Source organism: Tympanuchus pallidicinctus, unplaced genomic scaffold, assembly GCF_026119805.1.
Source record: "Tympanuchus pallidicinctus isolate F22 unplaced genomic scaffold, pur_lepc_1.0 scaffold46, whole genome shotgun sequence".
Taxonomy (NCBI): Eukaryota; Metazoa; Chordata; class Aves; order Galliformes; family Phasianidae; genus Tympanuchus; species Tympanuchus pallidicinctus.
The window spans coordinates 1,276,453-1,302,653 of NW_026294765.1; the positions used below are offsets into that span (position 1 = coordinate 1,276,453).

General features: G+C 57.3%; 5 protein-coding genes across 13 annotated transcripts; 1 reads left to right on the forward strand and 4 right to left on the reverse strand.

Moving 5' to 3' along the window:
• Nucleotides 1-33: 33 nt before the first annotated feature.
• Nucleotides 34-4,618, reverse strand: UBXN6 (UBX domain protein 6). Its single transcript, XM_052702806.1, has 11 exons — nt 4,459-4,618; nt 4,058-4,212; nt 3,663-3,724; nt 3,380-3,511; nt 3,017-3,114; nt 2,594-2,669; nt 2,415-2,499; nt 1,993-2,212; nt 1,764-1,894; nt 1,003-1,148; nt 34-624 (listed from the first exon to the last, which is right to left on the reverse strand). The coding sequence occupies exons 1-11, from the start codon at nt 4,539-4,541 to the stop codon at nt 496-498; spliced, it is 1,317 nt and encodes a 438-aa protein (XP_052558766.1). The 5' UTR covers nt 4,542-4,618; the 3' UTR covers nt 34-495.
• A 2,104-nt stretch (nt 4,619-6,722) lies between these two features.
• On the forward strand, nt 6,723-17,288 carry HDGFL2 (HDGF like 2). 4 transcript variants are annotated; one of them, XM_052702779.1, is made up of 16 exons: nt 6,723-6,864; nt 8,594-8,670; nt 8,751-8,889; nt 10,674-10,853; nt 11,110-11,229; nt 11,378-11,449; nt 11,725-11,872; nt 12,081-12,156; nt 12,273-12,558; nt 13,297-13,391; nt 13,911-13,981; nt 14,344-14,414; nt 14,883-14,984; nt 15,074-15,287; nt 15,998-16,127; nt 16,316-17,288. In XM_052702779.1, the coding sequence occupies exons 1-16, from the start codon at nt 6,793-6,795 to the stop codon at nt 16,392-16,394; spliced, it is 1,932 nt and encodes a 643-aa protein (XP_052558739.1). In that variant the 5' UTR covers nt 6,723-6,792; the 3' UTR covers nt 16,395-17,288. The 4 variants fall into 4 exon arrangements, with proteins under 4 accessions (XP_052558739.1, XP_052558740.1, XP_052558741.1 ...); XM_052702780.1 differs by having other exon boundaries at nt 11,116-11,229; XM_052702781.1 differs by lacking the exons at nt 8,594-8,670; nt 8,751-8,889 and having other exon boundaries at nt 6,727-6,864.
• Nucleotides 17,289-17,967: 679 nt separating this feature from the next.
• LOC128090446 (perilipin-3-like) lies at nt 17,968-20,606 on the reverse strand. The gene is made up of 8 exons (XM_052702807.1): nt 20,498-20,606; nt 20,097-20,186; nt 19,758-19,953; nt 19,589-19,671; nt 19,220-19,517; nt 18,928-19,118; nt 18,729-18,851; nt 17,968-18,651 (listed from the first exon to the last, which is right to left on the reverse strand). The coding sequence occupies exons 2-8, from the start codon at nt 20,148-20,150 to the stop codon at nt 18,307-18,309; spliced, it is 1,290 nt and encodes a 429-aa protein (XP_052558767.1). The 5' UTR covers nt 20,151-20,186; nt 20,498-20,606; the 3' UTR covers nt 17,968-18,306.
• Nucleotides 20,607-20,924: 318 nt separating this feature from the next.
• On the reverse strand, nt 20,925-23,919 carry LOC128090442 (perilipin-3-like). Of its 6 annotated transcripts, none has more exons than XM_052702802.1 (8): nt 23,831-23,919; nt 23,363-23,406; nt 23,087-23,285; nt 22,921-23,003; nt 22,596-22,848; nt 21,794-21,975; nt 21,608-21,721; nt 20,925-21,521 (listed from the first exon to the last, which is right to left on the reverse strand). In XM_052702802.1, the coding sequence occupies exons 2-8, from the start codon at nt 23,402-23,404 to the stop codon at nt 21,054-21,056; spliced, it is 1,341 nt and encodes a 446-aa protein (XP_052558762.1). In that variant the 5' UTR covers nt 23,405-23,406; nt 23,831-23,919; the 3' UTR covers nt 20,925-21,053. The 6 variants fall into 6 exon arrangements, with proteins under 6 accessions (XP_052558762.1, XP_052558759.1, XP_052558760.1 ...); XM_052702799.1 differs by having other exon boundaries at nt 23,363-23,489; XM_052702800.1 differs by having other exon boundaries at nt 23,363-23,483; nt 23,831-23,917.
• A 584-nt stretch (nt 23,920-24,503) lies between these two features.
• LRG1 (leucine rich alpha-2-glycoprotein 1) lies at nt 24,504-26,135 on the reverse strand. Its single transcript, XM_052702814.1, has 2 exons — nt 25,898-26,135; nt 24,504-25,746 (listed from the first exon to the last, which is right to left on the reverse strand). The coding sequence occupies exon 2, from the start codon at nt 25,734-25,736 to the stop codon at nt 24,726-24,728; it is 1,011 nt and encodes a 336-aa protein (XP_052558774.1). The 5' UTR covers nt 25,737-25,746; nt 25,898-26,135; the 3' UTR covers nt 24,504-24,725.
• Between the last annotated feature and the right edge of the window lie 66 nt (nt 26,136-26,201).

Below are 26,201 nucleotides of genomic sequence, written 5' to 3' on the forward strand. Positions count from 1 at the left end.
AAATAATACAATTCAAATAACTTGAAGCAGAACTGAATCTTTAAATAATCAATTTAATTAGATTAAACATAATGTTATCTAAATATACTCTCTCCAATAGGAGTTACAGTGCACATAGAAACAAAAGGAAAAGCTGAATTCTAAGCCCAGCCCAATATCCAGGCTCTCTCAGTTTATCATCCAGCCTTCTCTTAGCATCTCCTCCCTCCTCCAAAAGAGGAAAGTGGTACTTCATCATGGCCTTAAAAATACCTTCAGCAGTCATTGCTAGAACTTAGTTCTTAAAGCCATTAAGTGCAGCCTTGAAAGTTTTACTGGGTAAGACTACCTTGAATGGCTACCGAGTTGTGGAAATGGCTGCAAGGCTGGTTTTAAATGGCTGAAACTCCAACCTCCCATGCTGCAGTGCTAGAAGTCACTTGAGATCCCATATTGGAAGCTCCAGCCTAAGGGAACAATCTAAAGCCACCAGTGCTGAATCCATTCCCCTTTATTTCAAGATAGTGTCTGGACGTTGGAGAGAAGTTCTGGTTTCAGGGGGCTTGCTGGCTGCTCCTGTCCTGATGCCTCAATGTCTGACATGACTGCTGCATCCCAGGCAAGAGTCAAAAGAGCTGAGGGGACCTGGAACAGAGAAAGAGTGTTACTAAGCTACACTACTATACAGATATGCTCCCTGGGGCACACTGCTTTGAGCTTGCTCATGGAACCTTTATGCTAGAGCTGTGCTTGGCTCGCAGTTGCTGCCTTCCATCTTTTCCCAGAGTGTGTGCTAGCCCTCTGCTGGCAAATGCTGTAGCCAGAGTTTCCTATAAGTCCTTTAGGTCTCTTTGATGAAGGCCTCCTGGCCTTGAGTTAGCCTTCGTGCAATTGCCTGAGCTTAAAGAAGGGACAGAGCACTACTGTGCTGAAGATGCAATCTAAGTTATGAGCAGCATCTGACCCTGACAAGTCGAGCTCTGTTGCCACCTGAAGACCCCTGTGCAAGGTGCCATCTCTTACCAGCCCACACTCGTTGAAAGCCAAGTTCTCCTCTGTCAGTTTGAGACCTCCAGGTCCCAAAAGCTCGAAGGGCAGCCAGTTATCTCTGAGTGCTTCTCTTACGAAGCTGTAGAGCACAGACACGGGTTCGCGTGCATAAAAAGTCCCTGCCATGAAGAAAAAGTGACATAGAGGAAGTCTCTAGTGTTTAGCAAATGCAATCTTTAGTGGTAGGTTTCACAGGGCTCCAGTACTGATGCTAACTTTATAAACTACTTCAGTGGCATCGGAAGAGCCTGATTCAACTGAAGTATGAAAGCAGCATTCCTAAAGAAAAGCGCTGCTTCGCACGTTGCAAACCCCTGCCAGCCTGTAACAAAGAACTGGAAAAGCCTAAACCTATTTCTGGAGTTCTACTGCAAAAATTGAAGAGGATTTGTACCGTTGTACAGCCTGCCACCACGCAGGCAATTTCATGCTGGTTACTATAGCAAACTCATCTAATGATTCCAGCTTGCTAGCAGTAGCCTGGGAAGAGCACATTTAATTAGTAATGCCTTGAGATTCTTTCCTCTACAGTGAACCCTGGCTTACAGTTCCAGCCCTGTGCAGCTGAGGCACACAGAAGGCTCAAAGATTGTAAAGATTCACACTGAAACATTACTCTGCTTCTTTCTGTATTCATTCTAATGCTTGTCTTCTGCACGTCTTATCAATCTCTTCTGCTACAAGTATTCTCAAAAGCTATTAGGGGTGCACAAAGAGAGGCTAAGAAGTCTTACCTTGGAGAAGGTAGCCATCAGGAAATCTAACTCGTAACAGGGTATAGTTGTACTTCCTCATTTCCCTTTGTTCTTCTTTCTCTCTCATGGCTCTTGTCCTCAGCATTGAAGCCTTTTCCACTGCTTCTGTCCTTTAGATAAAAAGTGAATTTTAGCATGAAGAAGAGGCATTGAGGGAGTTACAGCAGGCCCCCCAGGTATTGGAGGCCCTCACTTTAAACCTCCTCACCGGAGCCGCTGCTCTCGTTTGATCTCTTCTGCAGTGAGGTTGTAGAAGTCATTTGGCAGCTCAAATCGAGCAGCTTCAGCTGATGGTTTAAATACACAGAGCTGCCGATCCAGCTGGAGTCTCAGTGGCTCACAGCTTAAAAGCTGCTCTTTGTAGTCCTTGAGGTCTTCCAACTTGGTCAGCATTTCTTCCTTTAGTACATAGTACTCTTCAGTGGTGTCTACAACCAGAAGCACATTAATGCATAAAATATAAGGGTGATAATATGCAGAAAAACTGTTTTAACAAGGAAAATGCAGGGCAAAAGGCTGTTTGTATAACAGCCCTGAAGCGTGGAGCTCTCAGAACAACCAAGGCCTCCCCTGGGATGCCCCACCACTCAGACTGCTGCCTTCACTTTACAAGACACTTAAATATCTTGCCTTGTCCTGGAACAGGAAGTGTTTTAGTCTCAAACCCAACAGACTGGAAAAATCTATGTATGCCTTCCAGGCAGTTTATCCTTTCCTGGAAGGGAAAAAAAAAGATAAATTAATTAAACATAGTCTGCTCCAGGCAAGGAGTTCCCTAGGCAGAGCACCTGCAGCAATCCTGATCTCACCTGAAATACTTTGTTCTGCAGTTTGATTTTCTGGTACTTCTCTTCCTCTGGATGCAGATAGATGTTGTCCAGGTATCTGCAGAAAGAGGAATGCAGTTCATGGATCAAAGCAGGCACTCGAGGACACGCTGCCCCCACACAGAATGATCACGTATGAGAAATACTGCAAGGTCTCAGATAGAAGCTGAAAAAGTGAGGAAAGCAAGCGAGGCAGAACGTGGCGGTGGTTGATCTCAACCACCAAACCTCTTGGACCAGCGGATCAACTCAAAACACCTCAGAGAATCTGGCCTTATTTCAACTGACACTTAATGTGTTTCAAGCATTTGGTTTTGTTTTTCTTCAGGCATTGCCTGGAGTGCAGCAATGCCTGTTAACCTTCCAGGGAAGGGACAAGCTCCCCAAGTGCTCCATCCTACTTACTTGGCCATGGTTTCCACACCTACTCGGACTTTCTCTCGATCCTTATTGAAGGTGTGAATCTCCATGATGGAGGCAGCCACTGGGTCTACAGAGAAATACTGGAAAAGAAGGAGAGAAGCTGGTCAAGGGGGAACTGACTGTTCTGTACAATCCAAGGGGACATGTAGGTCGGAGCTCCCTGCCTCAGCATTAATAGCAAAAGGACAGGAATTTGTAACATCTGAACAGAGCCTGCAGTCTGGTAGATGAGGGAGAAGGCAGAGAGTAAGAGGTCACTGCTGCATTGCTTGAGGGAGATTCATGCACAAAATGAGTTTAAAGGGAAGGAATAAAAGAAGCACAGCCAGCAGATGTGGAGCTCACCGACTGGATGGCTTCTCTGATATGCTTCTCTTTCTCATCTTTCCTTACAACTGCGCTGGTCAACGGGCAAATGAAATAGACCCCTGAAACAGAGGGTTCAGCTGCAGCTTCCCTGTCTGAGAAGGCTGGGTCCTAAAAGAGACAAAAGCAGGCGCAACTGAACGATGGTTGCTTCGTTTTGGATTGTTGTGGGTTGTTAGCATATCTCTCTATAGGACAGGGACAACAGCACTCTCAAAGCATGCATTTTAACATGATTAGGAAACAGCAGCAGGTCTCGTACCTCTTGGTGTGCAGAAACCCCCTTCTCACTTGCAGCTGCCTCAGCCATCAGCTCCTTTCTCACTAGGAGAGAAAAAACCCAGTTATGGCAGCAGGGGCACAGACCCCAGGTGGTTCCTCAGAGGGCTTTGCACAGTGCAGTTCTGCTCCAAGGAAGCAAATACTTCTGTGGGTGCTCTGCTTCTGGTTCAGGGTGTGCCTTAGCCCCATTTCTAAGAGGCTTGTCATCAGCAAGGATCCGGCTCCAGCTGCACAGCTGCCAAGCTGGGAACTCTCTTTCCAGGCTCAGACCTACAGCAGCTGCAGGAGCTATCTCTGAGCTTGGAGCCATCACCAGCAAAGCCTTGCAGCCCAGCCAGGCTCTCACCCCAGCTGCATCTTCGAGGAATCTCCTACCCTGGTTCTTGATGGCCCCCTGGGAGGAGGGTGGCTTTGCCTTAGGCTTCAGCTCCATCCGGGCCAACGCTGCCGCCGCTGCCATCTGTGCCTCATCAGTGGGTCCCTGCCGAGGTTTCGGTGCCGCCTCCGCTTTCGGCTTCTCCTTGGGGACCCTGCGGCAGGACACAACGCAGCTCAAGAGGCAGCTCCCGGGGCACCGCGGACCGGCAGCAACCCGCTTGCTTTTGGCGCCCGAAGCACCCCGTGGAGGAACTCCACGTATGTTCCCTAATCACTGCAAGCTGCATTCGGGCCATCCCGGGAGCTCAGCGTCCCTCAGGCCGTGACGCCCCGACCCGAGCTCCACCGCCGGGCCCAACAGCGGGACCTGCGGTTACCGGCGGCGGCGAACCCCGTACCGAGCCGGCTCCGAGAGCTTCTGGCCAGGCCCCGCGCTCCGAAACTTCAGGTCGGACTTGATCTCCTGGAAGAACTTGCGCATAGCGACGGAACCGGGACGCAAACTCCCACCGGAACGCAACCAGTCGCACCCACCCTCTCACTTCCGGTCTTCTCACGTGACCGTGCCCGGAAGGGGGCGGGGCCATTACCGCCCTCTTGCCGCTCTATCCCGCCGCCTCTGTGCGCGGTCCTCCAGGCTCTTGAGGAGCCCGCGGGCCGACAGAGGTATCCTCACCGACACGACTTCAATAGTAAACAGACCGCGAAGCCCTCAGATCACCCGAAACCCACCCTTGGTTTGTTCTGCACAGAGGAGGGGAGGCTGAGGGGAGCCCACACGGTGGCCTACACCTCCCTGATGGACCCCGAGGCCTGCAGCCCCTCATGGTGGCCTGCAGCTCCTCACAGCGTTCCGTGATTCTGTCATCCTATGATAACCCGTGATAACTGCAGGCAAACTGGGTCGAGGTGTAGAATCACAGAGTGGTTTGAGTTGGAAGGGACCTCTAAAGGCTATTTGGTCACACTCCTCTGCAGTGAACACAGGGACGCCCACAGCTCCGTCAGGTGCTCAGAGCCCCATCCAGAGTCCGAGTGTCTCCAGGGATGGGGCACCACCGCCTCTTTGGGCAACGTGTGCCAGCGCTCCCTTATATTAAAAAACTTTTTCCTTATATCCGCTCTAAATCTTCCCTCTCTTAGTCTGAAACCATTCCCCCTTGTCCTATCACACAGACCCTGCTAAAGACCATCCCCTTGTTTCTTACAGCCCCTTTAGGTACTGACAGGCCGTTCTCAGCTCTCCCCAGAGCCTTCTCTTCTGCAGGCTGCACAGCCCCACCTCTCAGCCCGTCCTCACAGGAAGCTGGTCCATCCTTCACATCCCTCTCTGGTCGCACACCAACAGGTCCGTGTCTCTCTTGCACTGAAGATTCCACATCTGGACACAGGTAAAGTCTCCCCAGCACAGGGCAGAGGAGCAAATCCCCTCCATGACTGCTGGCCACGTTGTTTTGGATGCAGCCCAGGATACAACACAGCTTCCCCTAGGGGCACAGAAGCAGATGCTGTTTGGGGCAGCTCCTTTGTCCCAGGTAACTCTGTCTCCATCACACTGATCCTTGGCTGCTGCATGCATCTGCCACACCTCAGTGGATTCCTTCCACACAGCCTGCAGTCATTTCCCCTCGCCACCAAAGCAGCCACGCACGCCCCAGCAGCGCCGCAGGGAACACAGCACACTCAGCCCATGGTTTGTTCTCACTCGCCTCTCCCAGAGGTGTAATTGCACCGTAGGTAATCTCTGAGACACGTGTGGGCTGTGTTTGGTAACAGCCTCACCCTTGCCAGGCGCAGCTCAGGCTGTCACAGCATCGCATGCAACTTCCATTTGACTGAAGTTTCTCACTTTGGAGACAGCAGCAAATTGTTACTTTTCCATGATTTAACCGGGAAAAAAAAATCAGATTGGTATAAAACCATGTTTAAAAGCTGAGCTAAACCAGGACGAAGCTGCAGACAGTCTGACTTGGTTTGACTTGCATTTAGTTCAAGTGAAAAGGAGTTTTTACAAAAGCACAGAAATCAGGTCATGATTCTAAATCAGGTCTAATTCCTCCACGTGCTTCCCGTTCCTTTCCTGTAGGACCTTCCCCCAGGTTAAGGGGAAGCTCTCTCCACAGCCGCACTGTTTGAGGGATGCCTTCCAGCTACCCCCAGCCCTGCTCTCATGGTTCTATCAGGACAGCTCCAGGGAGCTGTTGGGATTTAACCTCTCCGGAAGGCTCAGGCTTTCTGGGCTGCACTTCTGCCCCAAGCGAGATGGCTGCCCATGGCTTTTTCCCCTCTAAATCGTTCACCTTCGTGCCGCGGGGACCCTCTCCATGGGGCTCTTCCTTTCATTTCTTTCACAGTTCCCGACAGCCCACGCCCCCACCCCACAGATCTGCCCCAAACCGCAGCTCCCGACCCCTTTAAATCCAACCCCGAGCCCCGCAATTCAGCCCGCAGAGGCCCCGCGCCCCTCCACATCTCGGCCCCCGCCCCCCCGGCCGTGCCCCTCTTTGCCCCCACCCCGCCGCCGTTGGAGGCACGGCCCAATCCCGTTATCCCGCCGTGCCCTCGCATCTTCCCATTGGACGAGATGGCAGAGCGGCACAGCTAGCAACCAATAGAATCGGGGCCTGCGGGAGAGGCGGGACATCCTGCGGGCCGGGCCGGGCCGTCCCCGCCCCGTTGCTCGCTGCTGCCCGCGGCCTGGGCCTCCGCCGCCGCCCCGCCCCGCGGCCGCCATGCCGCACAGCTTCAAGCCCGGAGATCTCGTCTTCGCCAAGATGAAGGGCTACCCGCATTGGCCCGCCCGGGTGAGCCCGCGGGGCCGCTCCGCGAGGGGAAGGGCTCGGGAAGGGCTGCCCCGTGGCGGCGGGGCTCGGGGCGGAGCGCGCTCCGCAGCGCGGGTTTCTCACGGCCGCTAGCAGCGGGACCGGAGCCCGGCGGGACGCGGGGACAGCGGGGCTGGGATCGGGGCGGGCCGGCATTGCGAGCCCGCGCTGCGCTTGGGCGGAGTGGGAGCTGAGGTCCCTCATTGGCAGCGGGGCTCTGCTCGCACCGGGGCCGGCTGGGAGCTGCGGACCCGCGCTGGCACCGCACCGCGCTCTGTTCCCGGCCGGGGATGGGGCTGTGATCGGGAACGGGCCTTGTTCTGCCCCCCGTTCTGCCCCCCGTTCTGCCCTCCTGCCCCGCTCCCGTCCCTTGGTCACCCCTGGGGCTCTGTGCCCCCGCCGCTCTGGAGTCCCGCGCTGGTGCTTGGGCTGAATGGGAACTGAGGCCCCGTGCTGATACGTGGGTCTCACGCTGTCACTTGAGCCAAAGCGGGGAGCTGAGGTCCTGTACTGACACATGGGCCAAACCCCAACCCTGGCTGAGATGGAGAACCGCTCAAGAAAGGCTCCCGCTTTGCCCTACTCTCCCAGACCTTTGCCTGGGCTCCTGCTGGGTCTGTACTCCCGGCGCCCATCCCCTGCCCCATCCTTCCATCTCCAGCCTCGTCCTTCCACCGCATTGCACAGCCTTGCAAACTCAGAGGACTACAGGAGGAGGGATGGGGGCAGAGCTGCCGTGGGGCAGTGCCGTTTGCTGGGACGTGTTGAGGTGACACCGATGCGTGCAGGGGGCTGTGAGCTCTCAAGGTGCAGGAGCGGAGCGGTGCTGTTGTGCTGCGGGCAGAGTGAGGGGCGATAAAGTTCATGTGGTGGGGATGGCCGTCCTGGTGGGCAGTGCTGTGCGTCTCCATCCCGAATGGCGGTGCCAACACGGGGCGTGCGGGGCTCAGTTGGAGTTCTGCAGTGCTGAGGGTGCGAGGGCTCAGTGGGTCGGTCCGATGGTGAGTGATGCTGTGCAGGACCGGGGTGCTGGAGACAACGCTGCTTGGCTGCACCACGCCAGGAGATCTGGGATTCCAAGCCCTGCACCAACGCGGGGCTGGGGCCCGGCGCCGACAGGACTCAGCCCTTCCAGCGGGGCGCTCGCATTGCTCTCAGCATCTCCTGCTTTAGCTGGCTGCTCCTTTGGGAATGCTCCTCCCGAAGACTCCCCAGCGTGTTGGGGGGGCCCCCGAGGCTCCTGCTTGTGCCCCAGCCCAGACCATGTGGAGCAGACCGAAGGGCACCGGAGCCGATGCGGCGTGTTGGGAAGAAGACTGGGGTGCCCGTGCGTCCTGCTGGCGGCTGGGCTTTGCCTGTGGCCCGTCTGCAGCCAGGAGGGACCTTCAGGCCACCTGCCGGAGCTGCCACCCCTGGGCTCGGAGGGGGTTTCCCACGCATCCTGACGAGGGGCACATGGTGCCCAGCTATAGCCATAAAGCGTCTGCGCCGGATCCCTTCTGTTCCTCTTCTAGAGCTCCTGCTTGGCCGTAATGCTGCATTAGGACTCTGTGCGTAGCAAGTTCCCTGTCCGGGTGCTTTGTTGCCGTGCTTGCCTCCAAGTGTGTGTGTGTGCTGGAGTCCGACGCTGCTAGCCGGGGCTAATGTGCCTTGCAGAGGATGTGCCCAAGCCGCTCTCTCTGACCACCTCCTGCTTTGGGTTTCCTTTCAGATCGATGACATCGCGGATGGTGCTGTGAAACCCCCGCCGAACAAGTACCCCATCTTCTTCTTCGGCACTCACGAGACGTAAGCGCTGCCTCGCCCCTCCTCTGGGCTTTGCCCTGCTGCTTCTGCTCTGGGCTCACCTCTGCTTTGTTTCTCTCCAGCGCCTTTTTGGGCCCCAAAGATCTGTTCCCCTATGAAAAGTATAAGGACAAATATGGGAAACCAAACAAGAGAAAAGGCTTCAACGAGGGATTATGGGAAATCCAGAACAACCCTCATGCCAGTTACAGTGCCCCTCCGGTGAGTGTGGGCCTCGTGCGGCGGGGGGTCAGCAAGGATCCGGGCTGCCTCCAGCTTTCCTTTCCTCCGAGTCGCTCTCCTCCTTTTTCTGCTTGTCACTGCTGTGGTGTCTCTGCGCTTCCATCTCGCAGATTGGCTTTCTCGGGTTGAAATAGCTTCCCCCTTCCTGCCTCTCCTTTCGGTGAGTCGGCCCTCCTTGTCCTCTGCGAGGTAGGCACCTCTGCCCCATCTTTGAGGTGAGACAGGGATGTGCTGCGTGTGCCTTGCCCAAAGCCACAGAGGATTGCTTTGTCGGAGTGAGAATGGAGGCTTGCTGGTCCCTGGCTCATGGACCTGTGTGCAGTCCCTCTCTTCATCCGTTTCCAAGGTCCTGAGCCAAAAGCCACTGATTGCTCCTTCAGAGCAGGCTGGGGAAAGGCTCTTTGCTGTCAATTGTTCATGTGTACGAAGGGCATTTTGTAACCATTATTGTATGATACAATTTATTGTATAGCGATCTTCAAAGAAGGCGTCCAAAGCAGCTTCATAGGCAGTTGGTCTGAAGAGGCAGAGGAAGGTTTTTAAAGGTGAGCTATGAAGACGAGATGGTCTGGAGGTAGGCAGGCTCAGATGTGCTGCTGGCATTGCAGGAGAGGAGCTGTGGTTTGAGTAGCTGTGGGAGAAGGCTGGACCCAAGGATGCAGTTGTAGATAAGGTGAGACCCTGGAGATCTTTGAGAACCTGGAGAACAACTTTGCTTGTATGTAGTGGCGGGAGGGAGGATGGCAATGGTGAGGAAGGCGGCACCTTCTGCTCAAGAGATGGCTCAGCATCACTGTGAACTTCCAGCAGACTTCAGAAACTCATTCCTGAAGGGTCTGCTGTGACCGAGGCCATGGCAAAGATCCCAACGAGGCCACAGGTCTCACAGAAGAGACTGAAGTAGAGGCTGTTTTGCTTTCGAGACCTAAGTGAAGCAAGGTGTCAAGAAAATGAGGAGAGTCTTTCCAGCAGCAAGGCTTCAGTGCTGGAAGAACCCTGGCTGTAGGGTCAGCTGGTCCTGCTGTCTGTGAAAAGAATGGAAGAGCCCAGAAGAAGCAGCTCAGGTGCTTTCTTCCCCTTGGATGCGATGTGCCTGTTTGAGGAACCTCTCGATGGGCTGATAAGAAGCTGGGAGATGTTCCCTGCGCGGGGTGGTGGAACAGCATGGAAGAGATCCCAACTGGGTGACGGCAGGGCTGCAGTGCTGGACTCCTTTTGCAGGCCATTCTGATGTGTGAGAAGAAAGAGGCCTGGCACGAAATGAGCTGCTGGAGGAAGGACTGAACCACACCACCCAGCCCTGCTTCTCTGGCACCTGCAAGGCAGAGGAAGGCTGGGGTGCGCTCGCCCTTGGGGGATGTCAGGCTCAGGCTTCTCCAGGGGTCTTTGGCAGAGCATGAGGATGCTGGGGGGGGGAGCAAGGAAGTGGTAGGTGGAGCTGAGCCAAGGGAGCTGGAGGGAAGGTGTTTCTGGTGGTCTCGGGGTGGTGTGGAAGGGGCTCTGGGGAAGGGGGTGCAGGGAGACAAGGAAGGGGTCAAGAGCACGCTCATCCAAGGGCTGTGTGACATTGTCCTTCTGCCCCAGAACCATGCTGAAGGGCCCTGGCTCCTGTTGGGGACCTTACCTGTGCTCTTCTGTGTGTGCTCCTCTCTGCTCAATGCTGCTGTTCGTTGCTTGTCACCCTTTTGTCCCCCTTTTCTCCAGCCTGGCACACCACAGGCCTGCTGGTGCAATAACATCATTGTTATTTCCACTATCTTTAGCCTGCCAGCTCCTCTGACAGTGACATCCCCGAGAATGACCCGATGGGGGGAAGTGATGCTGGTGATGATGAGGAAGATGCTGCCATGGCTGCAGTCACCACAGAGAAAATGGAAAGTGATGAGGACTCAGATCGAGGCAGCGACCACAGCGGGCTCAAACGAAAATCACTGGCAATGAAAGTGAGTGTGGGCTGAGGCAGTGGGGATGGGGGGCTGTCCCAGAATGCGGGGGGGTTGCTGTAGTGTGGTTGTGGGGCCCAGTGTGTGTTCAAGGGTCTTGCAGGTGTTGTGCTTTGTTTGTGAAGTGGTGGCACGGCCAAATCCTGGTGCACGTGGCCATTCCAGTGGGGCTGATCTGGTAGAGCTGGGCAACCTCTTCCTCCCCTTCTTCTGTGGGAGGAAAGAGGGCGGACTTCTCACTTTGTTGCTTCTCGAGTATCAGATGCCAGTGGCAAAAAGGCCTTGGAAATCTTCAAGTGAAGATCAGGGCAGCCCTTCCCTGACAGAAGAAGAGAACTCAGAAACGTCGTCTGAGTCAGAAAAAAACAGTGACCAGGTAAGAGGGTTTGGGGTATGGCAGGATGCTACTGGAAGAGCAGCACCATCTGTGGAGCCAGGGGCACTGAATCAAGGCCTGGAGAAACTGACTGGCTTCACCTTCGTGAGATCTTTCCCCATTTTTGAATATCTGGGTTTTCCTTCAGGATTTCACTCCTGAGAAGAAGCCGGTGGCCAGGGCTCCCCGGAGGATGCCTGCAGGGGGAAGGAAGAAGAAGGTAAAAAGACTCCTGAAGTGGTTTGTCGTTGCTCCTTTGCTTTCCTCCAGACTCCCTGGGTGATGAGGCAGCTGGCTTTTGCCAGCACTGCCTAGGAAGGTGCAGGGGGTGGCTCCTCTGTTGAGCAGGGAGGCTGAGCTCTGTGCTGCTGTGTTGGGGCAGGAGGCTGTGAGACTTGGCTTCTGTCTCAGTGACCTGGCTGGGCCCTGCAGTGCTGCTTTTGGGGACGTCAGCTGCTCCTGCTTCCCACCTCCAACTCTGCTTTTTATCTACAGAAAGTGGAGTCTTGCTCCGACTCTGACTCCAAAGTGGACTCAGACTCAGAAATGGGAAATGCAACTGTGGACATGACCAAGTCAGACTCCAACTCCGATTCAGACTCTGATGTGTCTGTTAAAAAGCCTCAACGGGGCAGAAAGCCAGGTAACACCAAGGAGACTTCACCTACTGCAACTGAGCCACTGCTGGCTTCTTCAGGATACTGGAGAGCACGAGAAATTGGGTGCTCCTGAGGTTCTGAAGCCCACTGTATTGTGGGCAGCACCTAATGCATGTCTGAGCACCCCCTGATTTGGGGCAGTTCTCACAAGAAGCTACCAGGGCTCTTGCTGAACATCTTCTTGTCTTGCAGCTGAGAAACCCCCTCCCAAGCCCCGTGGCAGGAAACCAAAACTCGAGCGTGTCCCTATCAGCTCCAGCAGCGACAGGTGAGATCAGCTGCAGTGGGATTGGGCTGCTGTCACCCGCTGGGTTGGGGGGAGTCCCTGGCTTCACTTCTCACAACGAGGCTTCCAAACACACTCCTTGTTGGTTTTTTTTGTAGTGATAGTGACAGTGATGTGGATCGTATCAGTGAATGGAAGAGGAGAGATGAGGAAAGGCGACGGGAGCTGGAAGAGAAGAGGAAGAGGGAACAAGAGGAAGAAATCCGTCGGCTCCGGGAGCAGGAGAAGGAAGAGAAAGAAAAAAGGAAGGAGAAGGCAGAGAAGGGCGAGGAGGTGCACTCAGACAGTGACAGTAGTGCAGATGATGAAGTGGCCAAAAAGGGCAGAAAGGGCCGGGGTAAGGCCCCGTCCTCCTCGGACTCTGAGCTGGAGATGGAGAAAGAGGTGAGTACAGGAGGAGAGCTGGTGTCAAATGACAGCCCACCCTCTCTTGTCAGGTCAGCAGGTGCCTCCAGGAGCAGCAGTGACCTGCTGCCTTGGTCTTCTGTTACATTGGAGTTGCAGGAAAGGGATGTATCCGTGGGGCAGCTGTTCCCTGGGCTCTGGAGCCCTCACCCAGCTTACATCCCTGTGATGCTCTCCCTCCCACCACAATCATCATTTTGCTCTGCAGATAATGGAAAGGGTTAGCGAGGCTTGGGCGAAGCACTGAGAAAGGTTGCAGAGGGCCTTTGGCAGCTGTGGTTCCTCACTGACAGAGGAAGGGTTTCATTCTGATGCCTGTTTCTCCATGCAGAGCTGGGCTATGAAAGCATCGTGCAGATCTGAGTTGTGAAAGGAAGTGTGGGTCTGCCCACACAGGCAGCCAGGTATTGCAGGCTGGGTGGGCTGTTTTAAGTGCCAGCATATTTACTTCTGAAGCAGCAGATGGCTGTGCTGTAACTCAAGTCTTTTTTCATCTTGTGCAGGGGACAGCACTGCACCCAGACCAATGGTGCTGCTTGCCTGTGGCTTGCAGCAGTGATATCATGGGTGCTGGCTGTTGGATTTTCTGGATCACCCCCATATGGGACTGGGAGGATCAGAGTGGGCCATGGCACTGTCTCCCTCCTGCAGTGGTTGTGGTGGGGGGGGATTTCTCTGCTGCAATCTGCTTTTGCCCGCATTGTTCTCTCCTTTCAGGTAAAGAAACCAGTGAAGAAGCAGCCCTCAGAGTTGTCAAGGAAACCAAATCAGAAGGAGAAGAGAGGCCGAGCAGAGGAGAAACCACGAAACAAGTCAGCATCTCCCCTCCCTGCACTCAGTGCTCTTTTATATGTGGGGACAGATCTCCTCTGCTGGTGCCCAGTCCCTTTTGAGGACACCTTGGAGTGGGGATGAACATCCTTGTGGAGCTGTCTGTGACAGCAGCACCCACGGAGGGGGTTTCTCCTCTCCTTTCTCCTAGAGCTGAAGGGGCTGATGGAGGTGTCTGGAGGGCACCAGGCTGAGCTTCCTTGTTTTATTCCAGCCCACAGAGGGGAAGATCCTTGGGGTATCCCCAGGCACCTTGCTTTGAGTTCTGCCTTTCTGCAGTTCTGGAAAGCTGGGGCATGGGGGAGCTGCTGTCTCAGAGCTCCTGCCTGTGTGATCTTGGAGATGTGTCTGCAAGCATGGGTGGAGTGTGGCAGGGCTCATGCTGTTGAACAGTCTGGAGGATGCACTGGCATGAGCTGTCACCTTGCTTGCTTGCCCAGCAACAGGCAGGTGGTTTCACCTGCAGGCTTCCCTTGAATGACTTCTTTTTTTACCTACAGACCTTTGAAAGTGGAAAGAGGCCGGAAGAAGTCTGACCTGATCCCTGAAAGGAGAATGGAGAAGAAAAAGGGTGAGAGAGCTTTTGAGAGGAGTTACAGAAGGGAGAGAAGGGAGCCAGGGCTGGTTCCTTTCCTAACTGAGCTGGGGGAGGGTTCTCTGCAGTTGGGATCGGTGTGGCTGTGTTTGCACCTTTCCAGCATGGCTGTGGTCCCTGCATCAAAGTATTTACAGAATGTGTAGAGACCACCTTCCTGCATAGATTCCTGCTAATTTTGGCACACCTCAGCCCATTCTCCTCATAGAAGCCCCTGAGGCTGCTTTCAGCCTTGGAAACATGAGAAGAAGCCAGTCCCCTTTTGGGGGAGAGATCCTGGGTAATGGCGTGCTCCATACTGGTGACCTGTTACATTTTTCTGTCTCTTGCTGCTCCAGAGCCCACAGTTGAAGAGAAACTTCAGAAACTTCACAGTGAGATCAAGTTTGCCTTGAAGGTGGACAACCCAGTGAGTGCTCAAACACATTGACCTGGCCTGGGAGATCCCTGGTTGTGTCCTTGGCCACCATGCAGGCCTTGCCAGCTGCTCAAGGCAGATGCCTTGATAGCAGGTGCTGTGAGGGAACTGTGCTCACAGCAGTGCTGGTCCTGGGTGCCCACTGGAAGCTCAAGGCTGCCCTGGTTGCCCCCTTGGGAGCTGGCAGGGACGATTCTGTCATTCCCATTCCTGTCCCCACAAGTTGGGGGTGGTTGTCCTCTCACCTGAGCTGAGCTGGTGGAGTGGGGTCTGCAGTGCTGTAGGGTTGGTTTCTCCCTTGAGACAGATCCAGAGTTTTGCTGAAAAGCCCCATAGGGGTTTAGCAAATGAAGTCCCTCTGCCTCCCAATTTATTCCCCCTGCTGCCTGTGCAGAGAGAGAGATTACAATCCACAGAGAGACTTCCAGGAGGTTTCTGATCTTGGTGCCATCTTTGCAGGACATCAAGCGGTGCCTGAATGCGTTAGAGGAGCTGGGTGCACTCCAGGTCACCTCTCACATCCTCCAGAAACACACTGATGTGGTGGCTACTCTAAAGAAGGTATGGCAGGTGGAGGATTGAACGCCCACTGAGGGCACAAACCTGCTTAGGGCACTGCAGCTCCAAGGTTGTCCCTGTTTCTGTTGCAGATCCGTCGCTATAAAGCAAACAAGGACGTGATGGAGAAAGCTGCTGAAGTCTACACCCGCTTGAAGTCGCGTGTCTTAGGACCAAAGATGGAAGCAATCCAGAAAGCCAACAAAGCTGGGCCTGAGAAGGACAAGGGGGATGTGGAGAAAGGCCAGGAGAAGCTGTCGGGAGGGGAGGCACAGAATGAGAAGGGAGAAGAGGAAATGAATGCTGGTAATGTTCCCTGCACGTCTCGGGGTGGTTCCATGCTCTGTCTGGATGTGTGGCAATCCCAGGGCTGTGCTCAGGGCACAGCTGGTCCCCCTGTGGACCTTTGTGTAGCTCATGTCAGGGCTGTGGAGCTGTCTGGAAGAAGGGGCAGTTTCAAACCAGCTTCCCCCACAGAGTCTAGGGACTGCATTTTTAAGTGAGACTTTGTGAGATGAATATCGAACGCTCGTGGCAGTAAGAGCAAAGGGCAACCTCAGTGTCCACACCCTGATCTTGAGTGCCTCTGAGGCAGCTTGTGGGCCTGGCTCACTCTTTGAGCTGTGGTCCAGGGCACCAGGGAGATGAAGGAATGTGGAGACACCCATAGGGGGGATCTTGTACAGGCAGCTGGTGGCTGGGATCTTCCTTTGTCTCATGGCTGCGAGCCCAGCAGTCAGTCCTGGCTGAGCACATGCTATTAATGGTGTAAGAGTTTTCCTGGAGGGGACAGTGGGGAAAATCCATGCTGAGGTCAGCCTCTGGGCTTGGGCAATTGAGTCTTGGGGCCATTCTAATAGCTGTCTTGGTCAGGCCAGAGCTGGGATAAACATGCTGAGGGCTTGGCTGTGTACCGGGACAACCTGCTGTGCTGGTCCTGATGGTGCCCAGCCTCTGGAGTGGGATGGGGTGGGTGAGAACTGCCCCAAGAGCCCCAACCTGTCTTTTCTCTGCAGACTTGTCAGGTCCTGTGAATGGCGAATCCTTGTCCCAAAAAATGGAGGGCACAGAGGAGCAGGAGAGAGACAAAAGCCGAGGGCCAGGAGCTGGAGAGCCGGAGGCACCTAGCGAGGAGGCCCATAACAAGTGAGTGGACGAGAGGATGGCATCTGCCATACACCCAGCCTCAACTCTGCAGGAAGCCGAGCTCCCGTTTGGCCACATCTGGGGGATTTTATGGGTTGTAGGACTTTTCCTGGCTTGGGAAGGGGATGCTGGGGGGTCAGGGCAGGGGGGGGACGTTTGCTGAGGTGGTGCCTGTGCTCTCCTTGCAGCGTGCAGGATTATCCTAGCACCGAACGGGAGAGGGCTCGTGGGGAGTCAGAGTCTGTGGATGATGCAGAGGAGAGCTGAGGATGCGGAGAGCTGAGCACGTGGGACTGCCTGCAGGAGGATGTTGGAGGGGCCACACAACCTGCTCCGAAGGGAGACCGGCCTCTGCCTTGCCCATCTTTGCGTTACTTCACTAAGTCACACAGTAGCTGATGTCCTAGGTCTTGTCCTGTGCCCCTGACCCCGTGAAAGCACTGAACGTGGGGGGAAACTGTGCTGTTTTGTCTGTATTTGTCCCCAGTTATTTTTTTTTTTTCTTCCTTCCTCTCCCTCCTCCCTCCCCCCCCACCTAATTTCTTGTGATTTCAACCGACATGAAATGAATATAAAGGGTTTTTTAATGAAAAACACAAAGAGCCATAGTGTCTATTTCTTAAGGCATCGTTGACTGTGACTACGGGTGGGCAGGAGCTTCCCTCATCCCTTTGTCCCTGCCCAGGGCTGGGACCAGAGCAAATCCCCAGGGGTCTCTATTCCCTTGGGCCCTGAACTGGGCTGAGCACCCAGAGTTGGCCCTGCCACAGCTGTCCCCAAAGGGTGATGGTGGGGCCTGGCTGCTCTCCCAGCCTTCCTTCTTCATTTTCCAGTGCTGGTGCTGGGTGCAGCCCCACTAGGGAAGGGACACAAGGACTTTTCCCCTCAGTGGCAGATCTGTGTTGCTCTGAGCCCTTTTCTCCCTCCTGTGGTTGCAGCTGCTGGAGCCTCGTCCCTCCACTCCAGCAGATGCAGCACCTGCCTTTGGATAAGCACAGTGAAATTGTGTATTTCTCCCCTACGTTGGCTGGGGGACTCACCAGTGGCAGCATCCTGCCTTGTGCTGGGCAGCATCTTGTTTGTCTTGTCTGTCTTTCTGCTCTTTTGCAAGAAATCTGAAGCTTTTGTACATGCAAAATAAAGATGTTCCCAGCTCAACCAGATGCTGCGTCCTCGTGTCCTGTTTGTGCCATGGGTCAGGCAGTGCCAACGCAGGGTGGTGTGCCCTGATCCCAGGCTGGTGTTGCTGTAACCGTACTCTGGGGAGTCTGTGCTCTTTCCCAGGCTTTATTTCATGTTCCACCCCTCCATAAACAAAGCCCAAATAAACCTTGCTTCCTTCTTGCCCAATTTTTGGCAACAAGTCAAGCCTTGGGTTGGCCAAACTGTGCGTCATCCCAGCAAGGAGCTTCTGTGAGCACCACTTAGGGCATCACTCTGTATGGATGAGCTGAAAGTCAGATACAGGCTCTGAACCAGATCTCGGCAGGTACTGGGAGATCAGACCCAGAGGTCAGCGCTCCCCAGGAGCCCCTGACCTTCAGAACCCTAAAATGGCCTGGGTTGAAATGGACCATAATGATCATCTAGTTTCAATCCCTCAGCTCTGTGCAGCACTGGTGGTGGAGGAGCATGGAGCTCAGTACCAGCACAGCCTCTTGTGGTGCTACTATTGGAAGCCCCCCACCCTTGGAAGACCTCATAGGACCGCGTGCCCTCATTCCTCCTTCCAGTAAAGACCCCAGGAAGGACTTCAAGTGGCAGCAAGGAGATCAGCAGGGCAGATCCTGAGGTGAAACTGAGGTTCCCAACCCCACCAGCCCCAAGAAGGCTTAGACCATTGCAAAACCTAAACAGAGTTTATTGCTTTACCCACCCCAAGCCCCAGCCCCCTCCCCACCAGGCAGCACCACTGGGGGCAAACAAAGCTGCAAGGATGGGAAGAGCAAGGGCCTGAAGGCACCAGAGGTGACAATTGGAGGCTGGAGAAGATGGAGAGCTGGCCAACAAGGGCTGGAGCAGCCATAGGCACTGGGGGAAGCTAAGGCACGTTGCTGGCACTGCTCTGGCCAAGGGGAAACCCAGGATGGGCAGGGAGGGAAGTTAATGGGTACTTGGGCAGGTTAGTAGGAGCTTTGATTTCAGCTTGGAAACGCTTCCATCCTCCCCCCAGGGGCTGCTATTCCCCCTGCACACTCTGCCCCTGCTGCACGGAAGGAGCAAAGGGCCCCACCAGCCAGGACAGGGGGGTGTTGTGTGCCACGTGCTCCACCAGCTCATCCATCAGCTCACGGGCTTTGGTAGCGTGGGCACGTGCCCGTGTCACTGCACTGCCTGTCAGCTCCTGCAGGGAGGTGGCTGAAGTCAGGTTGGCACGGAGCTCCTCCACGTTGTGTCTGACCTGTGCTGCCGTGTCCTGGATGCCAGCAGGGAGGCCCTGCAGGCTGCACACCAAGGGCTGGCAGGTGCTGTGCAGCTGCTGAGCCAAGCCCTGCAGCAGGGCCAGCACACCTGATTCCACTGTCTGTGTGGGGACAAAAAGTGGGGTGAGCACAGAAGGGAAACCGGGGCAGCATTGGGACCCTCCTGCCCTCTGCTTACTGCTGGTGGCACCAACTCCTTGCTACCACTGGGCTGCTTGGTGCTCCACTCCAACCACAGCTGCTGCAGCTTCTCCTGCCCTCCCTGCAGCTTCTGGTCCACGCCTTGCTTGAGTTGCTCCACCTGCAGCGGGGACAAAGCAGTGGGTGGGTGGCTGATCCCAGCCCAGCGGTGGGGGTGGGGATGGGGATGGTGCTACCAGGTCGAGGGCACGCTGGAGCTGGCCCAGCACATCGTGGCTGCTGGAGCGGGCGCTCTGCAGCTTGCCCAGGGAGTGCTGGAGGGCACGGTGCTGCAGTTTGGCTGACAGAGAGCCCAGGCGTACAAAGTAGCTCTGCTGCTTCTTCTGCTGCTCCGGTTCAAAGCCCTCCACAGCTGTGGCAAGCTTGGCTAGAGGAAAGGAATCCATCAACTGAGCCCCTGCCCCACCACTGACCTCCACACAGAGCCAGTGCGGGCTCCATCTGCCACATATTGGATCAGATCCTCACCCAGCTCCTCATCTGTCATAGGCAGGTAGTGGTCCACCAGCTCCTCAGACTTCTCCAGCATGGAGCCCACCCCACTGGCCACCATCTGGCCCACGGTGGAGCCCATCACGGTGGTGACACCGCTGCTCACCGCCGACTTGGTCAGTTCCACACTGCCCTGCACGGCTCCTTTGGTCATATCCATCACTCCTGTCACACGGCTGCTCACTGCATCCTTGGCTCCGGCCACAGTGGAGGTCAGGACATCCCTGGCCCCCGTCACTGTGGACGTCACCAGCTGCTTGGTGTCTGAGATGAGCTGGTGAGAACGACAAAGCCCTGGTAGGCAGCACTGGGGCAGATCCCGATGCACCACGCACCCCACGTTACCTTCTCAGTGGGCTGCTGCAAGATGGGCAGCTTCTCCTCCAGCTTATCCAGCCCTCTGCACGCGTATTCGTTAGCAGTGGATACTAAAAGCCCCCCCCCAAAAAAAAAAAATCAGATGTGGAACCCCACAACACTCCCCATCCCCAGACTTGCAGGGTGCCCCACTCACGCTGCGGCTCCAACTTGGTGAGGATGGGCTGCGCTCCACTGACCGCCACTGCTGTCAGAGTCCTCACCCCCTTCTCAGCAGCATCACACACAGAACGGACGTAGGGGTGGCTCTCCTTGGTGGAGCTGTAGGCACTGGACACGATGCCGCAGGCGGAGCTCACCAGGGGCAGGCTGGCCACCCGCGTCCCGATGCTCTGTGCGTGACAATGGGGAACAGTGAGAGCAAAACGCAGCCCTCGTGGATGGAAATGGGGTCACTGATGGAGTGGGTCACTGTCCCTCCCCGGTGCCCACAGCCCCCATCGCCATGCAGGCGGACTCCTCCGGCCCCACTGACCTGCTGCTGCTCCTCAGCTTTGGGCTGCGCTGTGCCATCCTCACTAGCGGCCATGGCGGGGCAGAGCAGGAGGGCAGCACCCCCAAAAGTCTGCACAGTGAGGGTGGAAGGGGGGAATGAAAACCCCGGAAGAGGGAACCCCACGTTGCCCCCTGACCCCGGCGGTCCCCTCCTTTCCCCCTCCTTTCCCCCGCAGCGGAATCCCGGACTCGCACACCCCAGGACAGGGGGGGTCCAGCTCCCCCCGAAGCTCCCACCACGACGGGGCGGTGCGATCCCGGCCCACCCCCAGCACGGAGCGGTGGCGGCTGTTTCCCGGAGGGGATGCGGGGACGGGGGGGACACACAGCAGCTCCGGACTCGGACCGGGACACCCCCACAACCCCCCCCGCCCCACTCACCAGCTCAGCGCTACTCGCGACGCTCCTTTCGAAGCCGCTCCCCCCTTCGCTTTTATGGCCCCAGGTCCCGCCCCGTGCGCATGTGACCGCGTCCCACCCTACCGGGGGCGGCCCGAGAGCAGCGACCGACGGCGTAGATCTTCCCCAGCGGAGCAGGCAGTTCCACGCCTCCCGACCCCCCTCCTCCCCACGGCTGTCAGACGCTCCCCACCCCCCCCTCGCTGCCCCTCGACGTGAGGATGCCCGCACAGCTCCGCGCGCTCCATGGGACGCGGAGACGGTGATAACGAGGCCGAAGTCCGCTGCCACCCGACGGCGGGGCACGGCCCGGGGACACTCGGCCACCTCCGCACCCGGATGGAGCCAAGCCCGGCTCTACGCGTCCCCCTTCCCTCCCCCAACTCAATGAGAAGCACAGAGCGAAGGGTTGGGATCGTTTGGTTTGTTTTTCTCTTTTTCATGTGCTCCGAAAGATGCTAAGATAAGGAATCCTGATGCCATCTTGGCTCAGGGCAAGACGGGTGTTTCTCACGTGCCACCACCCCCTTTCCTTGCATCACAGGTCCCACACCGGGCGATTGAATCCATCCTGCTGCTGACCCCACTGGGGTTGGCTTCCTTCTGCGCAGTCACCGTGCACAGTGGTCACCCCGTGTCCCACACAGTCACAGCCATTCCACTTGGCCATCTCGATGGGACAATCCTCCGGGTATTCCACGAGGACGGGAGCAAAGGGTCCCACAATCCATGGCAGGGCTGCGTGCTGCCCCACGTACTCCAGGAGCTCATCGATGCTCAGCTGCGCTTGCAGCACGCGCTGCCGGCTCTGCTCCAGCACCATGCCAGACAGGTCGTGGAAGGAACAAGCACGGGACAGGGAGCTGTGCAACCCTTCCACGCCGTGCCTCACGTGCCCCACCGTGTCCTGCACGCCGCTCGGCAGCCCTCGGATGGGGAGATGGGCGCAGGCAGCCTGCAGCTGCTTCAGGAGCCCTCGCAGCATGGCCATGGTCCTCATCTCCACCTGGAAAGCAGCAAGAAGGCAGCGCTGCTGGGGCACAGCCCCGACCCCATTGCCTTACACCCTGCTGAGGAGCGGCCCTCCCCTACTTGCTTGTCCTCCATGGGTGCATCATCCTGCAGGCTCCACTCCAGCCACATGTGGTGCAGATGCTGCCGGGCGCTGTGCAATGATCCGTCCACGCCGTGCCGGCCCTGCTGGATCTAACGGATGGAAAACACCAAGAGTGCACCGCTGCGATCCAGTTGGGGATTTGGGGATGGCTGCAGCCTTACCAGCTCGATGATGCGGTGCAGGCTGCTGAGGGCTTGCTGTGCACTGTGCTGGGCCCACTGCAGCTCGCCCAGGGACCGTCGCAGCGCGCGGTGCTTCAGCTTGGCTGAAAGTGAGCCCACGCGCACCATGCAGCTCTGCCGCCTCCGCCGCTGCTCCCTTGAGGTCACCTCGGTGCCATCTGCTGCAGAGCGATGGTGAGAGCTGCACAGGGTGCAGAGCATCCCCAAGGATGTGCCCTGAGCTCCGTGTCACAGCGCAGGGTGTTTGGCTCCCAGTCATTGGAGGTGTCCCCTCCGCCCCTGCGGTCACCTCTGCGGTGACACAGTGCCAGCTCTGCCCACCACTGCCCTGTGCTGAGCTATAAATACTCAGCTCGTGCAGGCTGGTGGCACACAGAGCTATATTTGCTCTCTGCTTTCCAGGTGAGAGTTCACCCACTGCTGCTCTACATGTTTCCCCATGCAGGGAACATCCTCTGGGTTACGGTGGCTCAGCGCTGCCCTGGCAGAGGGCTGGAAAGCAGCAAGAAGGCAGCGCTGCTGGGGCACAGCCCCGACCCCATTGCCTTACACCCTGCTGAGGAGCAGCCCTCCCCTACTTGCTTGTCCTCCATGGGTGCATCATTCTGCAGGCTCCACCTGCTCTGCAGGTGGGGACTTTCAGTGCCCACCCCCCATCGTGGCACCCAGAGCCCACGGTACCAGAGCAACGCTGAGCCCTGGGGATGGGGTTCAGTCCCAACAGGGGGTTACACCCCGTAAAAAGAAGGAGATGGCTCAGCACAGGGCGGTGGGCACTCACCCGGCCCCTCGTCCATCCCAGGCAGGTAATGCTCCACCAGCTCCTCCGACTTCTCCAGCATTGTCTCGGTCCCGTTTGCCAGCAGCTGACCCAGACGGGTGCCCACAACGGTGTCGACGCTGCAGCTCAGCATCCTCTGTGTCCTCTCCACTCTGCCCTGCACGGCCCCATAGGCCATTCCCACAGCACTGCTCACTGCTTCCCGCACACCCATCACTGTGCACAACACCAACTCTCTGGTCCCTGCCACCACCTGGAGGGCACAGAACGGAGCAGTTTGTCCCAGCAGTGCACCCAAGGCTGCCCTGCCCTATAGGGACATTACCTTCTCAGTGGGCTGCTGCAAGATGGGCAGCTTCTCCTCCAGCTTATCCAGCCCTCTGCACGCGTATTCGTTAGCAGTGGATACTAAAAGCCCCCCCCCAAAAAAAAATCAGATGTGGAACCCCATAACACTCCCCATCCCCAGACTTGCGGGGTGCCCCACTCACGCTGAGGCTCCAACTTGGTGAGGATGGGCTGCGCCCCACTGACCGCCACTGCTGTCAGAGTCCTCACCCCCTTCTCAGCAGCATCACACACAGAGCAGATGTAGGGGTGGTTCTTCTTGGTGGAGCTGTAGGCACTGGACACGATGCCGCAGGCAGAGCTCACCAGGGGCAGGCTGGCCACCCGCCCCACTGCGCTCTGCTGTAGGGTGGCAATGGGGAACAGTGAGGTGGGACCCCGCAGTGCCCCCAGCCCATGGACCCTCCCCATGGCTCTACCTGCAGCTCTTTTCGTGCTGGCGCCGCGTTGTTGGCTGACATCGCTGCGGTGGAGAGAGAAAGGACACGTGGTGCTGAGCACTGCAAACTCATGGCACGAGTGGAAAGCACCGGGAGGCCACTGAACCTCTGGGGATGGGGATTTTAGGGGGGTGGATGGGGGATTGGATGGGGTTCCGTGCTGAGGCTCACCTCCCACCCCACCAGGACGCAGTGGGGTTGGGTCTCGAGGGATGGAAGAGGGGCTGGATCCCTGCGGAAGGGGGTCCTTGGGGAGGGGGTTGGGGGGTGCAGGACTCCCTCCGTCCTCTAGGGGGCGTTGGAGGGGGGGTGGGGGGGGAGATGTCCCCGCCGGGGACTCTTATGGGTCCTATGGGACATTGCAGTGCCCCCGCCGCCCCCATCCTCGGACCCCCGGAACCCCCGTCCCGCTCTCCTGCTGTTGCAAAACCCCAGCTTCGTACTCACTGCGGGGAGGGGGGGGGGTGGGATATCTCCACCTCCGGTCACGATCGAGATTCCCGGTCGCGATCGTAACCCCCCCTCCTCGTCCCCGCCCAGCGTCGCGTTCATAGAGAGGCGGGAGCCAATCAGCGAAGGGGTGGGGCGCTCCGCGGCCAATCGGGAGGGAGGGGCGGGACTTTGGGAGGGTTGAGGGGATACGGCCACGAGGGGACTTATGGCCGTTGTCCCCCTACCCAGTAACCCCGTGCCAGGTGTCCCCTTCCAGGTGTCCCCGAGCAGGATGTCCCACAACAGGTGGCCCTGTGCCTCCCTGGTGTCCCCCCCCTCCGGCACTCCTCCCCGTTTGTCCCCATATTGAGTGTCCCTTTGCTGTGTGCGTCCAAGTGTCAATTGTCCCCATAGCGAGTGACCCTGCACCGAGTGTCCCCATGTCACGCCTCCCCGTGACAGCACCCCGTGACCCCTCTGTCTGTCCCCAGGGCTCAGTGTCACCTGGGGGAGATGATGGGGAACTCGGGGACGTTGTGTTGTCCAGGAGGGTCACCCCAGGGGATCGGGCTGGCCTGGATGGGAGCAGGCAGGGGGCATGGAACATGGAGGGGATGGGATGGACTTGGCCAGAGGACATGGCAGCCATCACCGCCTTTCATTCACGAACTTCACAGGACAGCGCAGGTGGCAGCACAGCAGAACGAGGAGAATCCATTTAATGCGGTTTTTTGTAAGGATGGGGACAGAGAGATGGGACAGGGGATGGTGTGAACCAGGCGGGGTGAGGCTTTGGGATGGAGGGGTAGGATGGGGATGGGAATCGCTGGGATGGGGACAGCCCTGTTCTCATTGCCTCAATTTCCCTGGGAGGGTTGGAGGGGTGGGGACACGGTGCTGAACCCCTTCCTTAGTGATCCAGGGGACTCTGTTTGTTCCCTCCGTGATCACAGCCAGCCTGGCTCACAGCAGCCACCTCCTGCCCCCGGTGCTGTGCAGGGCTGGCACAGCGTGTGTCATGGGCAGCAGAGAGCTGCGGGGCTGCATCCTGCAGCAGTGCCAGCAGTGAGCACTCACAGACCCAGGGGTTCCCTGAGATGTCGAGGGACAGTGGGGGGCCAGGGGAGCGTGGGGGCAGCTGCAGAGCCTGCAGATGGTTGTGTGCCAGATCGAGGACACGGAGATGGAGCAGAGGGGAGAAAATGCCATCGGGCAGCACCTGCAGGGTGTTGCTCTGCAGGAAGAGCAGGCGCAGAGCAGGGGTGGGCATGAAGAGGGCTGGCGGCAGTGCACGGAGCTGGTTGCCTTCCAGGTCGAGCCTCTCAAGCGTCTGCAACCCCATGAATGTATCAGCATGGAGGTGATGCAGGCGATTGTGTGCCAGGTCCAGGCTGCGCAGGGAGCGCAGCGGGCGGAGGGCAGCAGGGGGCACCTCGAGCAGAGCATTGCCTGCCAGGTTGAGCCAATGCAGCTGGGTCAGGTGCACGAACCAGGCTGGCTGCAGTGCCTGCAGGAGGTTCCCTTGCAGCACCAGGTGCCGCAGGTGGATGGAGTGATGGAAAATGCCAGCAGGGAGGTCGGGCAGGAGGTTGTCGGTCAGGTCGAGGATGCACAGGGTGGGTACGGGTTGCAGCAGGGCCTCTGGAAGCACAGCCAGGCGGTTGGAGGAGAGGTGCAGCTCCTGCAGATGGGGCAGCCCGGCCAGCGCATTGGGGGATATGGTGGTCACAGCAGTGAACTCCACTGAGATGGCCACGGTGGTAGGGGGAAGTCCGGAGGGGAAAGTGCTGAGAGTGGGATCCGTGCAGATGAAGTGCGTGGTGTTGGGCTGTGGGTGGCATGGTGCAGCACGGCTGTATGGCAGCAGCAGCAGCAGCAGCAGAGGAGGTGGTGGTGGCAGGATGTGACCCAGCAGTGCCATAGTGCTGGTGCTGTGGGCAGGCAGCTTAATGTCACCCCAGGCGTTGTGCCCTGTGCTGTTCCCACCACCACCCCTGTGTGCCCCCCCTGGGCGGCGGATGGGCTGCAGCCCCTGTATCTCCCTCCTCATTCTGGCCCAGGGACTCCCAGCCCCCTCCTCACCTCCTCTTGCAGCCAACTCAGCTCCCTGGGGACGCTCCTTCCTCCTTCGTCACCACGCTGCTGGTTTGGCCTCACGTCCGCTCGATTGGGAAACCATCGCCTTCGCAATCACTGCAGCTCAAGGAAGTGCCAGCACCCAAGGCAGGGGCTGGATGCTCCTCATCCCCATGGCCCCACACTGAGGCTCTGGGTGCAAGGGTGGCACAGCACTGAGCTCTCCCCTTCCACGAGGCTGCAGGGGAGCGGTGGGTGCCCAAATGAAGGTGTGAATGCACAGATTTGTGCACGCAGTGGGGCTCTGCAT